The sequence below is a fragment of the Pteropus medius genome, unplaced genomic scaffold (genome assembly GCF_902729225.1).
Source record: "Pteropus medius unplaced genomic scaffold, Ma_sr-lr_union100, whole genome shotgun sequence".
Taxonomy (NCBI): Eukaryota; Metazoa; Chordata; class Mammalia; order Chiroptera; family Pteropodidae; genus Pteropus; species Pteropus medius.
This window is the reverse complement of record NW_024344370.1, coordinates 4,798,437-4,814,267: the sequence shown is the minus strand read 5'-3', so window position 1 is coordinate 4,814,267 and position 15,831 is coordinate 4,798,437. Positions and strand designations below refer to the sequence as shown.

General features: G+C 39.5%; 1 protein-coding gene across 3 annotated transcripts in view; it reads left to right on the top strand.

The window, feature by feature from the left end:
• Positions 1 to 3,846: 3,846 nt before the first annotated feature.
• Positions 3,847 to 15,831, top strand: part of MIER3 (MIER family member 3) — a 31,344-nt gene continuing 19,359 nt past the window's right edge. The window contains exons 1-3 of one of the 3 annotated variants that reach the window (XM_039869971.1): positions 3,847 to 3,870; positions 5,577 to 5,601; positions 8,597 to 8,742. In XM_039869971.1, coding sequence (XP_039725905.1) covers positions 8,644 to 8,742 — 99 coding nt within the window. In that variant the 5' untranslated portion in view covers positions 3,847 to 3,870; positions 5,577 to 5,601; positions 8,597 to 8,643. Of the gene's footprint in view, positions 3,871 to 4,004; positions 4,132 to 5,576; positions 5,602 to 8,596; positions 8,743 to 15,831 lie in introns of those variants that run through there. The other 2 variants (XM_039869969.1, XM_039869970.1) reach the window with 2 other exon arrangements.

Genomic DNA, 15,831 nt, shown 5'->3' with positions numbered 1-15,831 from the left:
CCACCCCCTGTCCTCTGGTAACCACTAGTCTATAGTCCATGTCCACGAGTCTCTGTTTGTTTGTCCTGTTCATTTGTTGCTTTTAGGTTTATATCCCACATATAAGTAATATCATGTGATTTTCAACTTTTTCTGTCTGGCTTATTTTGCTTAGCATGATTATCTCGAGGTCCATCCATGTTGTTGCAAATGGCAGTATTTCATCTCTTCTTGTGGCTGAGTAATATTCCATTGTATATATGTACCACAGCTTCTTTAGCCAATCATCTATCATAGGACACTTTGTTTGCTTCGCTCTCTTTTTATCTCTATGAATGTTCTTTTCTTTATTTAGGCACCATGCAGATCATCAACCTTCTGTGGACAATTTTGTTTAAGCAAAGCTTACTGCAATGAATTGGCATTTTCATAGAATAGACATTCAAACAAAAAATATTTGAATTTCACACATAACTGTATATGTTTAGAAAAATGCAAGAAGTTTGATGTGATGGAGAGCTGAATTGTGGCATTACAGTCTTATCCAAAGCCATGTTGAGAGGCGATATTAGGAGGATGTTCTAGGTTAGTCTGCCAACTGGAAACTCACAGTTAACATGATTTACTTAATGTGATTTATTTGGCCTACATTGTTTAAAAATTTTTGGTTGACAATTTTTAAAAACCAAGGAAGTTCACATAAAAATCCAGCTTTCCAGCTGTTCTTGGAAAATGGGAATGTCTAGAAGCACTGGACTCACATTCTCACAAGGCGAGAGCCAGTCTGCTGAGCCTAAGTTAGTGGCTGCCCCATTTAGGCAGGATCACATCTGCTGATTTGCTGTTGCCCCTACTTTTGTCTTCGCACCGGCCTGCTTCACTCATTCATTGTGCCTGTCTGACTACTATAGGCACTTGAGATTAACTTTGGATAGTCTATTATTTTTTTCCTGGGGTTAGATGAAATCTGTAGAAAATTAAATATTTGTATTACATTACCATGGCCCTATTAAAACTTTTAGTAGGTCATATATTCAAGGATGGTCACTAAAAAATGAGCTAGTGGGTTTGAGGTTCTGGAAGAGGATATTTTCTTTTACATTACTGTTACTTTATAGCTCAGGCAAGACATTTCTTTTAAAGTGTCCTGAGAAGTTTTGCTTCCATTGAAGAATTTGTGTATTTCTCCTCAAAGACAATGAGCAACTGTTTGTATTTACTTTTGTTTTTTTGATTTTTTTTTGCTTCAGCTCCAGAAATCTCTAAGCCAAATTTATGGTTTAATTCTCATATTGTGTATTACACTGCATTACCTGCATATTCTTGTTCTAACTTTTTCTCTGGTGTTAACTTCCTAGCCTAGTTTCACTGGACCTCATTTTTCACATTTGCATTTTCCTATTTAACTGTATGTATTTACTGTGAGACATCTCAAATCACACATTCATAACCTTTTCTTGATTTGTTGCATTTCAAAAGATGGCTGGAGGATCTATTATATTTCAGTTCTCCTTAGGAAGTTACCATGGTTTCAGTTTTGAGTTTTCCTTGCTCTTGTTCCCATCTACTGCACATAATAATTATTCAGTTACATTGTAAGCTTTTGAGGGACCAGGACTTTTATGGTGATCTCATAGTCGCAGGGTCCAGCATAGCGCTTTTTATATAATGCCACCTGTTGTGTCGTGACACAATAATAACAACTACAGTAAAAAGTCATTTTTTATTTCAATTCCCTGGAATAAGGGGACTGATTTTTAATCTGTACCCACTGCTTGTCATCAAAAAGAATGAAACATCCATGTACATAGAGTAGATTTTACATACTTTATCATAAAACGAATGTGTTATATAAGACTTGGTGATAAAATTTTTCTCTAGTGATTAGGGTTGGGAAAGTAGCACTCTTGCCTTAAACTGTGAATTACTTTAGCTTCGCTTATCTTTCTATGAACCCTTATTTAATACCCTTGACACAGACTACATAAACTATGTATTATGATGGACAAAATATAAAAAATCAAAATTACAAATGCCTATATAAAATCTTTACAGTTTAATAAAAGGAGAATCTGCAGAAACTCTACTTAAGGGCATGAGTCTGTATATTTCTTAAACATGGCGACATGGAACCTAAGGCCATATTTATAGTTTGGATTAGCCATGCTTTGCTATGAAGAAAATATTTTTCCTTAGTGTTAAGTAGGAGGCAGGCTGTTGGAGACACTTTCTTCATGACTGGGATCCCACGCCCTATGGCCAAGTTCAAGGCACTGTTTAATGGTTCTGTCCACAGTTGCATGCTCACTGCCACATTTCTAAAGTTAATCACTTACACTTAATTTCAAGCCATTTTTTACTTGAAAACTCTAAATGCCTCATTGAGGACAATACCTATAACATGTGCCAAGCCTTTGGTTTCAAAGTTCAGCTGATTTTGAGTTATTTGAGTGGACAAAAGGTTGAAAGATATCTTTCACAGCAGGGAAAGTGTAATTTTCCATGATTTTATGATATTTGGAAATAGTTGAAAAGATTTTTTCCATGAAATTTCCATAAATAAATTTTACCAGTGGAGTAACTTTGAGATGCCTTGGCAAAAATATTGAAAGTAACCCTTTCCCTCCTATCCATACTCCAGTCTCCAGCCTCATCCTCAGTGTGTACCTTTAGAGGGGAGAATCAAAGGTGACCCCAGGTTAAAACCCTGAACTTTCATGTTCAGACCAAGAGTATAGAAAGTTTTAGCTTCTAAAAAGTCTATTTGTGAGTCAATTCTATCATTTAATATTACATGTTTCAATAACAGTAATGTTGTCTGAGATCACTATCTTCTCCAGTTCTTTGCAGGGTCCTGCAGTACCTTCCTGATTGCGCAGCCATCTCACTTATCTGTGAAACTTACAGCAGACTTTTCCACATTTTTCGACTTTCTTTTCCATACACAGTTATTTCTGGCTTCCGGCCTCAAGACAATCCCATGGCAAGGCAATAGGGCATGATGACTTGAACTTGTAGGATTTACCTCGGTGGCTACCAATGAATTTTTAGTGAGTATTTTTGTGTACTTTGGTCAAAGTTGTTTCAGTATGGATACGGACCTGCCAGGAGTTAGACTACAGCTCCCAAGGAGAGCAAATGGCCATAACGCATGTGTAGGAGCAAGTATACCTGTTAAGCCTTGTCCTCCTTCCTTCACCCATCCACCTGCCCCCAGGACTAGTTTCCATTCTGACCCTAAGCAAATGTTTGGCTTTTGGGGAGAGAGGTGGGAGGTAGTTTTTGAGACTCAGTCCGGGGACTTTGATATGCTTGCTATTCCTGCCCTTCCATAGGTCTATGAAGTGTGTATTTATATTTTATGAGTGTCTTCTTTGAATTGTGCCACTCTATTTATCATCAATTCTTAGCCCTGTTGATCTTTTACCTTTTTTTCCTGTACTGTCATTATCTTCCAGAGACTGGCAGATGACCACTTCTACTGTCCACTCCCAGAGCCATTGTACTCATTTCCAATTCGGGCAGGTATCTTCCAGGAAACTCAAAGTGCCTGGTCGTTAACCTCTCTTTCTGGACTGACCCTGACGTCCATCACCCACTTCTCCCATTTCTCGGGGTGGGGTGGGGTCTCTCGTCCATCAGTCTATTCCATCGACCACCTCCTCTCTTCTTAAGGAAGTCTGTCATCTCTCCAAGTCTCCTGCCCGCTTCCCCAAAGCCCTACTGGACCCGGGTGTCTGTCCGTCGGTCTTCAGCCGCCTCGGCCGCTCTTTCGCCTCGACTGGCTGGACGTGGGTCTGTCCCGCGCCCGTGCTTCCATCCGTATCCCGCATGCCTCCGATTCAGTATGAACTTTACTCCAGCGGAGAGAGGAAGAGCGGGTGAGCGCGGGTACGAGTCTGGGAACCTGCAGCTGGTGTGGGACGCGGCTTGGGGTGCCAGCCGGGGTGGTCGTGCACGCGGGCCGGGGGCATCGCGGGCTGCCCTTTCCTATAAGGGGCCAAGCTGCCTCCGCCGCCGGGCGGGTGCCCGACGGACCGCGGCGGCGGCGGCGGCGGCGGCGGCGGCGGCGGCTGCGATTGGCTCAGGCGCCCCATCCGGGGACTGGGCTCGGCGCTGCTCGTTCGCCCTAAAGGTACCAATATGGCGGAGGTGAGCAGGGAAACCGGGCAGGGGCGGCCGGGCTGGACCGGGCGCCCGGCGGCCTCCCGCTGTCCCCGAGCCGGCCTGGGGGAGCCAGCCCTCTCCCGTGGCTCCACGGGAGGCGGCACGGCGGCGCGGGGGCTGCGGGGCGGCAACCGGCCGCGGCTGGGCCGACCGGGGGGCGGGAGCGGGCGCGGGAGCGGTCTCCCTCCGGGACTAGGCCGCGTCGGCTCCTGCCCCGACCCGACCGGACGACAGAACCAGACCGCAGGCAGTGGCCAGCTGCAGCTAGCCGCGGTCGGGGTACGGCGCCGTGTCGTACCCCGGGGCAGCTGACGCGGGCCGCTAGAGCCTGCGCGCCGCCTCCCCGGGCCGGGGTGGGTGGAAACCGGCCGAGCACCCCCCTCCGCGAGCGGATTGCAAAGACGGGAGCGGGCTGCGCCCGTGCCCTGCGGGAGAAGTGCTCTGTGCTCCTGGCCCACTGGGTCCGGGCTGCGGTGCAAAGGAACCTCACATTCCACTTTGCTCCGGGCGCGAAGGCGAGCGGGATGCACGGCTGCTGGGCTCCGCGGGAGGCGAGCGGGACTCCGGGTTCCGCAGCTCTGGAGATGCGGGAGCCTTGAGAGTGAAGGGGGACGATCAAGACTCTCTACTCTCTTCCAGGGGCTCTCGGTAGCCCCACTTTCCTGTGGGCTAACTAAGGGAGGCAAGACGAGCGAAGCTGTCCTGGCCATGTCCCCCGAGACTTGTGAGCTGGGGTGGGGGGAGGGGGTAGCGCACCAGGAGCCCCTCGGCAGGAACTCGCTGGGGAGAGGGGCTCACTAGCAGGCCTGGGGAGGGACTGAACACCCTGGAAAGAACCAGAATCTCTGCGACCGAAGTGCTGCGTCTCCGGATTCGGGAGAGAGGATGGGGGTTTGCGCTTCGGTTTTGGGAAGAGTGTCCGGTCGCGAGCTGGCCTACGCTCGGCGATAGAAGACAGCCCCGAAGTTGGGGCCCTCGGGTCCCAGGGGGTGGACTAGGTGCTCGGAGGGCGATTCTCTTTCAGGAAAAGGAGTATGTTGCGAGGTGGTGTTTGGGGCCGTGGAGAGCCGAGTGTGATTTGGGGTACTGCTGAGATACTAGGGGTGGGGGACCGATGTTGCGAATCTACTGCTCTGGGTTTTGCATCTTCGCTTTGTAACTTCCTGAGCTCCAAGGGGCTGCTTGGAGTTGCCTGTTACACTCCCGGCTTTATCCCGGGTCTACGAGTTTGTACACTGGGAATTCGGGGAGGAAGGCGAAGCAGCCAAGAGGGGCCCGAAAGGGGCCGGGAGCAATTGGAACGAAGCTACGTCTTGCACTTTTGGCAGCTGCGGTAGAGCGCTGGGCTCCGCCTCCTCTGCGCCCTGTTGCTGGCGCTGCCTTTTCCCCCGGCTTTGCGATCTAACCGCACGTTTTCTTCTCTCTCCTAGGCTTCTTTTGGAAGTTCGAGCCCAGGTTTGTCCTTTTTCTTACCTCTTCAGTGGGTCCCAAAGGGTAATGGGGGCTCAAAGATCTCTTGCTAAAGGTTTTCCCACAAAAATTTTTCCTGCGAGCTTTTCGTCACTCGTTTTACGTTTCAGTGTACGTTTTGGTAATTAAATTGGGGAAGGAACAGCTCTATTACCCTTTCTTTTTTTGTTTGTTGAAAACATATTTGTTACAGAGCTGCTAACAGACAAGTGTTCTTTTTAAGTAATATATCTTTCGTACATATCTTGTCTTTCTTTTTCTCCAAGCCCGAAACACTTAATCCCAAATCATCCTTCCACAACTTTAGGAATTTAGTTTAGATTTTAATTTTTTTTTTCTAGAAATCAACTCTTTAATTTGTCAGAACTTTAGAGTTGCTTATATTGCTTATTAACCATGACTCTCATCTCCCCTTATTTTGTCTCACATATTTTTCATGATTGAGGAATGTCTATAGATGGTGTTAAAATTGAAATTTGAGAGTTAAGTAAAGCTGCCTTAATCAAAAGAAACAGAATCTCCAAGTTTGGCACAGGAAGGTGGTAATATAGAATTTTGGAGGTGAGACAACCTTAGATCATCTAGGACAGTGTTTATTAGTCTTTTGGGGGCGGGAAACTCCTGTTAGGATCTGATGAAAGCAAGGAACTCTCTCCATAACTCTGTACATATACATAATTGCACACGATTTGGGGCTTGTGGAACCCTTGAAGCCCATCCATAGTGAGGACCTTTCCTCTTAAACTAAAATGTAAGAATAGCTTTGTTCCAATTTCTCATCCCCTTTCCAGCCTCTTCTTGGCTGCCTCTTTTCTCTCACAGGGTCTCCAGGAAAGGGCCTCTGAACTAGTCCAAGTCCCTTATTTTACACTTGAGGAGACTTTTAAGTAACTACTGAGAGTTACCTAGTTTAATAGAGCCTGGACGAGCTCCCAAGTCTTACATTACAACATGTTGCTTTAGAGCGAGTAGTCCATTTCCTTGCATATTTGTGTATTTAGTCGACTTTTGGGTTCTCCCTTGATTATCATTTAAGGTATTATGAAATAGTTAACACCAAGTAGAAGAAATTCCACCTGGTTATTTTAAAAATAGCTGTCTATCTCTTTACATTTAAAAATCATTTTAAAACATTTCTCTAATTTTGAGACTTTTTATGACATTTCAGGAAAAGAATATTTACACGATGCCAAACATCTGGGTGATAATGCAATTTTTCCATTTTGTGTCACTGTCTGCTTTGAAGAAGTTGCAATCTAAAAAGCAAAACCACTTGGTTTTGGTGTTTAAACAAATTTATAACCTGCTTTTAATTGATTAGCCAATTTTAAAGGGAATTTTATAGCCGGAAGAGATTCGAGGTCATTTAAGCCACCCCTATGTGTTTTACAAATGAAAAACTGGACCTAGGCCCAGAAGTTTAAATGACTTGCCTCAGGTCCCAGAAAGCCAGGACAAAGCCAAGAGTAGACCCTGAGGCCTTTCATTTCTGGCCCTTATTGAATACCTTCCACTTTAATAGAGAGCCTGCTGCGCCAGGTGATAGGAGGATTAATAGGAGGATTACAAAAGAGGGCAGAACTCTGCCCTCAGAGAAGTAGAAAAGTTACCATCTAATTCTCTCCCTGACACTCTGGCATACCACAGAGGTTTCCAGGAATTCCTCAAAGAAAAAAAAAATGTAATGGTGAATATTCTGCTCTTGAGCTATATAATAAATTTTTTCTTTAAAATTAAGTTAAATTGCCAATACTTTGTTTTAAAATGAGCAGATAATATTTTTCAACATTAAAAATTATAATGTAAATCTCCTAAATAATTACGTTCCATAGAAATTGTATTATTTTTGGAACTAAAGATCAAAGTTCTTCAAACTTATAATTAAAAACATTGAATTATATCCATACTTCTTTACATATTGAAAATTTTTTGGTCTAGTTCAGTATTTTGTTAATGATCTCACACTGTCTTTAAATGTTTGAAATTTCAAAATGTAAAATAGCTTGACTAAAAATAGATCAAACTTTTTATGTTGAATGTTCCACTTCCTTCACCCCAAGATTCTGATACTTCTTTCCTTCCCTGTTCTGAGTGTCATTGGTCTGATTGAATTGGATAAAACAAATGGAGACATTCTCGTTTTTCATAATTTGATTTTATTCTCTTGGGATTTTAGATCTTTTTTTTTCCCACTTGGTTTCAGACTATCCTGTTAACTTCATATTTGCCATTAAAATGAATTATAATTTTATAAATAAGTATGATTTGACTAAAACAACTTGTAATGGGATACATCTTCCAAAACTTTTAGATGATTTTCTATATTCCCTTCACATAATCTTAAGAACTTTATTAGTTATCCAAGGAAAAGTGTACTTTTACTGTTTAGTGCCTGTTTGATTAAAGCTGGGGAGCTTGACATGTTGTTATGAAAAGTGATTGTGCTTTTAAAGGCTGAATTGCTGTATATACAGCTGCTTCATGGATGCTTATATTTGTTCAAAAACCATATTTCTGTTGTGTTTTGCACCTTTGAGTAAAATTTATATTCTCTTATCCCAAAGTGTTTAGCCTTAGTATATAACAGATTCTTGTGAAATCTTTTAATCCTTCTGACATTTTTGTATTGCTTTTGGACAAATGTATTAAATTAATGCATAAGCAAATTTGACTTTTCTATTAGAACATTTATTTTGTGGGGGGGGGGACCATTCCATTTATAAGTCACTTTGCTGCTAATATAAGTCTTACTCTCATGGATTGGACTTATAAAAGTGTTGTTAAATTACTTTGCTTTGTTCTTTTGCTGGTTCGAGTATCTTTTCAAAACTATGGTCTTTATAAGCTGTAAAATATATAGTAAGTGCATTTAATAAAGCTCACATATAAACATTAAAAGGAACTGGCAGAACACAAGTTATATATTTTTTTGTAAATAGCCTTATGAACTTATAAAGTGATTGAGTTTATTTTATTCCAGTTGGGTCTTTGTCTTCTGAGGATCATGATTTTGACCCCACTGCTGAGATGTTGGTCCATGACTATGATGACGAAAGAACTCTTGAAGAAGAGGAAATGATGGATGAGGGTAAAAACTTCAGTTCTGAAATTGAAGACTTAGAAAAGGTAAAGGGTTTTACTTTAGCATTTTAATACGAACTTTTAGTAACAATTTTGAAATTTTGTTGTAAATTATTTTATAGTCTACCTGAAATAAAAATAGGATTGGCATTAAAAAAAAAATAGGATCGGCATCTTTTTCACCTTTTACAGAATGTCACTGATTTTTCTCATTGTTTTGGAGGATAGACTAATATGTACATTTTATTTAATTTTTCAAATTTATTTTATATCTGTTAACCTAATTTTTACATTTTTACCAGAACAATGACGTAGCTACATGTGGTCATCTTACAGATCTAGACAGCTGTAGGCCCTAAACTTAGTTCTGAATCTTAGCCCAGCCTTCTTTGCATTATACCACACTATTGTAGAGGGTTAAACTTGAATTTAACTAAGCACTGCAATAGATACAAGGAGAAGTCTTTTCCTTCAGATTATCTGCTAGAATACTATAAGAAAATTAAAGAAGAAAAAAATTTTACTCTTTTAAAATGTAAATTGATGATAACCCATTTTCTACTCTCAGTTATCTTTTAAAAAGTTGGCAGGAATAAATGTAGTTTATAACTTTTTAAACTGAAAATCAATATAAATTCAAATGAACTGAATTTTAAACACATATTTGTATCAGGACTACAAAGAGAGACTTCCATATAGGTCATTTTGAAAAAATGTAGAGTTATAGTTATCTATAAATTAACTACTTGCAAATCTTTCTTTCATCAGACCAGAATAACAAAACCTTTCAAGTATACTATTGAATAATAATAAACCTTTAAATTTTCATACTTCTTTTTCTTCAAGACAACAAAGCACATTCTTACATAATCTTTTCTGCTACCTTTGTGAGGCAGGGGTGGGCTATCATTGCATTTCTTCCCTTATGTTAATACACAAGGAAACAGAAGGCAGACTTAGGGCTTAGACCCCAGGCTTGCTTTGGTAGGCCTGAAAATTTCTAAGCACATTCATTTGTTTGGCAAATTAATCTAGCACAGTTGCAGTTAGATATTAGTCATTTAAAACAAATATATATTTCCTGTAAAAGCCAAACATACTTGAGAATATAGAGGTGAAGTTGTTAGGAAATCTTCAAGAAGAGAAGTCTTCCCTATTCTTTCAGGGGTGATGATAAAATGTTGCCTGTTGATGAGAAAAGATGCCAAAGAGTCTTGAGCTCTGCCTTGGCTTTATTCAGGCACTTTCCTATCTCTTATGCATGGGAAACCTAGAATAACTGAGAGTTATAGTCCAGCTAACATGATCACTAAGCCCAAGACTGTGGTAGGTCCTGGGATTGCAAAAATGAGCAACTTGACAATGTTTCCGAGTTCTAGAAGCTTATAGTCTAGTGTGGAGTGACAAATGAGAACAAAGATTTTTAATATGATATGCTAAGAGCTAAGAAAGTGGTAAGCAGTGAGAGCTATGGAAGAAAAAATATACATATTTATTAAAAGATGTTTAGCCCTATGTGGAAGTTCATGGAAGGCTTCTTAGTTACTTCTCTCCTGTAGATTTTTAAGTCAGGACACTGCTTTGGGCATAGGGCAAAAATCCCAGTTGTTTTCATAATGCACCTTCCTTGATTATGTGTTTATTGTTAAAGATAGGGAGACAGCAGTCTAGTTACAGCATGACATAAATGATATAAATGTGGTAGACTGCATTTTAGCCATGCAAATAGCTGTTTTTTCAATAAAAATTTCATGTAATGTGTTAACTCATTGACTACTTCAGCATGAGTAATCTTGTAGAGATTTTTATGGGCTGGTAAAATTTTCAGATTTACAGGTTTTATTCTTCTAGAGATTGTAGTAATAACTACTTTGATCTGTGTTTAGTGAGTTTTAAAAGGAAATTAGAGAAGATATAATCAACAGCAAAGAGTTGCTCACCCGTTCACAGAAATATCTAGTTCTATTCCTGCGATTTTCATTTTGTTTAGTAAACACTGGTAATTAAATCTTTGCTTTGTAATGGTATCTATCACTGAATTTGTAGATTCAGAAAAATTATAGGCCTTTAAATATTTCAGCTTCTCTGTACTTGGATAGTTTTGTTTATTGGCTTTTTATCAAATTCTTGATAATCGGGACAAAATAATACAGATGATCTTTAAGCAAATTCTACTGAAGACCTAAGAGCTGTGTCTCCACACAGAAGACTGATCCTTCTCATTGAGCAAGGGTCAAGAGGAGCTATTTCTAAGAGTGACTGACACCCACTTCCCCTGAACTGTGATTCTTTTCCATAGTAAAGCATACTGTGTAGATGTGCTCTGGATTCTTTATTAGTTTAATAAAGCATGAAAATGAATAAAAGAAACAGTAGATAGAGTCACAAATATAAAAAGAGTAAGGATCATTTAATTTTTTGAAGAAATTTGAAATTATTTCTACATAACTTAAAATAATGTATTCTATTAATCTTGTATTGAAACAAGGATTTAGATACTGGTATATGTTAATAGTCTTACGGACTAGATGTTAATGTTCATTTTCAAAATTTACACTGTTTCTTTAGCTGCAAATAAACTCGATAGTTTGTAGACTGTAAATATGACGTATATTTTGGCAATTTTTAGTACCTTATTTGGTATGGAAAATTAGAGGTACAAAATCGATTTGCCTATAGCAACGCTTTGGTAAGTATAAAAGATAGATTATATGACTAGATTGTTGTTATTAAACATTAAAATAAGGTTTATGTCATGTCTTTCTATATCTTAATTTATTCACGTTACTATTTCCTGAAAAGTTTTATTAAATAGTCCTAGATTTAGAGCTATAACTTTTTAAAAAGTCCTTTACATTTCTTTTATTAATATATAGATTTCCCCCTGATATTTATAGTGAAACGAGAAAGTAGAAATCACCTTTGTACCACTTAGACATTGGTGTTCTTTTTTTTAAGCATTTAAAAAAGTTATGTGTATGCTTTTTTGCAGCCCATATTTTAAGATATCAGACTAGTGTCTATTAAAATTGATCTGCACTTCACTTAGGCAACCTCATTTGACCCATCTAACCACACCATCAGGTGTGTCAGATGAGTATTAGCATTATTTCCATGGCCTTGTTGATTGTGAGATGTGCCATAAATTTAGAAATCAATAGATGGAGCAAAGAAGAACACTACTATGAGAAATCTGTACATCGGTATTGGGATGCATCCTGATTTCTGATATGTGAGGATATGTATCATAGAATCAAGGAAATTGTGGTATTTTTCTATTTATAGATGAGGAGATTGAGGGGAGAAAAGCTGGGTGATTTGCCCACGGTAATAGCAATTAGTGAGTACTCTGCCTTTATTATTTTTTATTTTTTTATTTTTTATTTTTTGTTTTTTATTTATTTTATCTTTTTTTTTATTAAGTTTATTGGGGTAACATTGGTTAATACAATTATATAATTTTCAGGTGTACATTATAATTTGACATCTGCATATTCTATTGTGTGTTTACCACCCAAAGTCCAGTTTCCTTCAGCTACCATATATTTGACCCCTTTTACCCTGTCTACCTCCCCACTCCTGCCTAGATTCCATCCCTGCTGCCCTCAGTTTATTCTTCTGCTTATTTTTTATTTCTCCACCGCTCTACCCTTTGTAACCACTAGTCTATTGTCCATGTCCATGAGTCTCTGTCTTGTTTTATATCCCACATATAAGTGATATCATGTCATTTTCAACTTTTTCCGTCTGGCTTATTTCGCTTAGCATGATCATCTCGAGGTCTATCCATGTTGTTGCAAATGGCAGTATTTCATCTCTTCTTATGACTGAGTACTCTGCCTTTAAATCTTTTTCTCTTCCTGATATAAACTCTTCAACTTATGAAACAATTCATTAAATGTGCCCCTTAAAATTTAAATAGGTTCAACAAAATACCTGAGAAAAAGACAGGAAAATCTTCATACCTGGGGTAAGGTGCTAGATCAAACTTCTAAGCTGATCTAGTCACCACACATCCTCAGAGACTTTGAAATTTACTAATCTAGTTTTGAAAAAATGTCTTTTATGCTTTAAAGCACTAAGTGCTTTATTAATAGGTTCTATTAGAGAGCTCATTTGCGAAGTGCCTCACAGACTGAGTGCATCTTTTCCAGTTGTGCTTTAAAGTTTTAGGAAAGATTATTTCTGTGTTTTAGAACCAGACCCCTTTAGAGGACTATACAGTGTTAGCCCTTGAACGTATTAATGAGATGTCCAGTAATTTGGTCACTTTCTCCCTCAACAGATGATCATGCTTTATAGAGTAGGGTTTTTATAGGTGACTACCTGGAACCTCTTTTTCGCCCCACGCATACAAACTGAAACTTCTATACTCATTCTTCCTTTTTTCCCTCTTGTCTCAGAAGTATCTGCCACATCCCAGGCTAATGCCTAGATTCCATCCCTACTGCCCTCAGTTTATTTTTCTACTATTTTTTATTTCAGCATAGAATCTTACTTGTACATTTTCCACATTTGGAAGAAATTCTCTTTTGACCCTGTGTCGCCCTTAATCATTCTTCTTTTAAAGTTATGTACTTTCCCTTCTTCCATTCAGTCCTCAGCTTTGCTTCTCCCAACAGACTGTAAGGTCAAATTCCTAATTGACAGAAACTAAGAATTCATGTCTGTCTTTATCTCACTTGATTATTTCTCTTTGCTCTTTGACCTAGGTCACCATCCTTGGTATCTCCATACTTGCTTCTTCCTAAACTTTCATAATCCTGCTTTCTTCTAGTTCTACTTTTACTCTCTGGTGTCTTCTTTTATCATATTTATGGGCTTCCCCCCTGCCCACCCCCCATTTTAATTGATGGTATTTCTCAGGGTTCTAGCTTTTGTTTTCTTACTCTGTATTCTTTTTCTGGATAATCAAGTTCAAGCCCATTACTACAACTTTTATCTTAGATCATCATCTAACGTCTCACCATCCACCCTCAAGTTTGTCTTGTGTTTCTGTCTTATGATAATATATAGCTATTTAGCATTCTCAGGCCAGAAATGGGCAATTCATTTAGATACCGTGCCACTTTCATTCACTCTATCAAGTAAGTCATTCTATTTTTTAAATTTCGCTTGGATAATTCCCTTTTTTAATTCAGGCTCTCATTCTTTACTCTCCCTAGAATGTTATTTCCAGAACGCAAATCATGTTTAAAATTTCTAGACATATCCCGTTGCCTATAGGGTAATACATCTGAAAGTTCTGAAAGCATATATCCCCTTCTTTCTCTACCTTCTCCCTGAGTGAGCTCACCAGCTCTATGGCTTTAAATATCATCTAGATGCTAATGATTGCCAGATTTATATCTTTAGCCCAGCCTAATCCTCTGAGCTCCAGGCTCTTGGCCAATTTGACTTTTCCACTTGGATATTTTGTTGTCCTGTCAAACTTAACTTGTGCCCTGTGTAGAACTCTTAACTTTTTCTTTAAAGCTCTTTCCCTTCTCTAGTCTTTTCTGTATTAGTAAAAGTTACCACCATTTGCTAAGCAATTGCTTAGATAGAAATCTGGGAGTCATCTTTCCCTCTCCCTTACAGTCCCACATCCGAAAACCCATTTGATTGCACCTCAGAATATGTGTTATCTCTTCACTTTCCTCTGTGTATACATCCCTACCCTAACCCAGCATGATGGTCCTATATGATCTCCCAGGAAGAACTGTTAGCTCTCTGCCTCCCCAAACTTTTCTTCCTGTAGCTGCCAGCATTTAAGAAGAAATAAAGTCATCACCTCTTTTTATAATTCTCCAGGGGCCTCCTATTGTCCTGGGAATAAAGGATACTCCTCGTCTTCTCCTATGGCCCTATGAAAATAGGCCTCCTACACTATTCTGTATTTCAGGACTCTGTTTATTTCCTTTGTATTCATAATAATTGGTAGTTCTATATTTGTGTTTTGTCAGTATCCCCTTAGACTGTGAGTGGTAGAAAGGTAAGATCTGTGTTTCATAGAGCACCTGACACAGTGGCCTCCTGGCACACAGTCACTACTCAGTGTTTCTGATGACAGACAAATCCCTAGTACACAACCCTCATCTATCAAATGCTTCTTCATCTTTCAAGTTTTAGCTCAGTCTTTGCCCTCTGTATGGTACCTCCCTACCCTATACCATTATTCCTAGAGTGTAAGTCTTCCCTTCTTTGTACCCACCAATTTATAGCACCATTTCCAGAATCAATTATTGCAGCCATCACAGTATATTATAGTTATTAACTTATCAATCTCTTTTAGTAAGACTAAATTCCTTGAAAGTAGGAATTTTTCTATAAAGTCTATATTCTACATTTCTATATTCATAGCTGGTAGCTTTCCGCCCAGTACCAGATAGAACCCAATAAATGCTGTATTGATGGGAAGGTGGATAATGCATGTATGATGAGTGCAGATTTTCATCTCTGCAGCTCATGGAGGGAATCTGAAACTGTGAGATTTTGGACAAATACTGCTGGCAGGTGGTTGGCAAACACTGCAGCCTAGTCTTCTATTATATGATAACCAATATGAGCCAGAGGGGATGGGCTGCATGGACTCTTCAAGGAGCGGTACTAGAGAGATTCTAAATCTAGTTCTGGTCACCTTTGAGGGGTTCTTTAATTCATGAGGCTTACCCATGGCATTAAGTGAACCTCTGTCCATCCTGACCATACAACTCAATGTGCGTTAACTCCCTGCTACCAAAGCAGCTTTTTACTGATTTCAGTCTCAAGCTAAAAGGATTTTATGTGTGACATGATTGGTGTGGTCATTGGAAAGGCACATTTCCCACTGCAAATTTACAAATTGGCACTTTCTGTTCTATACTTTATTCTGTTTATTTAGCATGAGTCTGCTTTAATCAGGCACAGTGAAAAGTGTAAGTTCCATACCTGTAAAGGTGAGAGCCAGATTCCCCAGCTCCTGCATTCTCTGTGGATCCTGGTGGGCAGTTAGCTGGTCTCTAGGAGTCATCACTGGCTCATCTCAGCATACTTTGTGACCAGTTGTGGGCATGTTTTGCACACTCTGCGTTAGCATTTTCATGCTGTTCGCTTCATGACTTAGATATTTTGTCTTAAACTAAACCAATAAGCAAGGGTTAAAAATGAATCTCT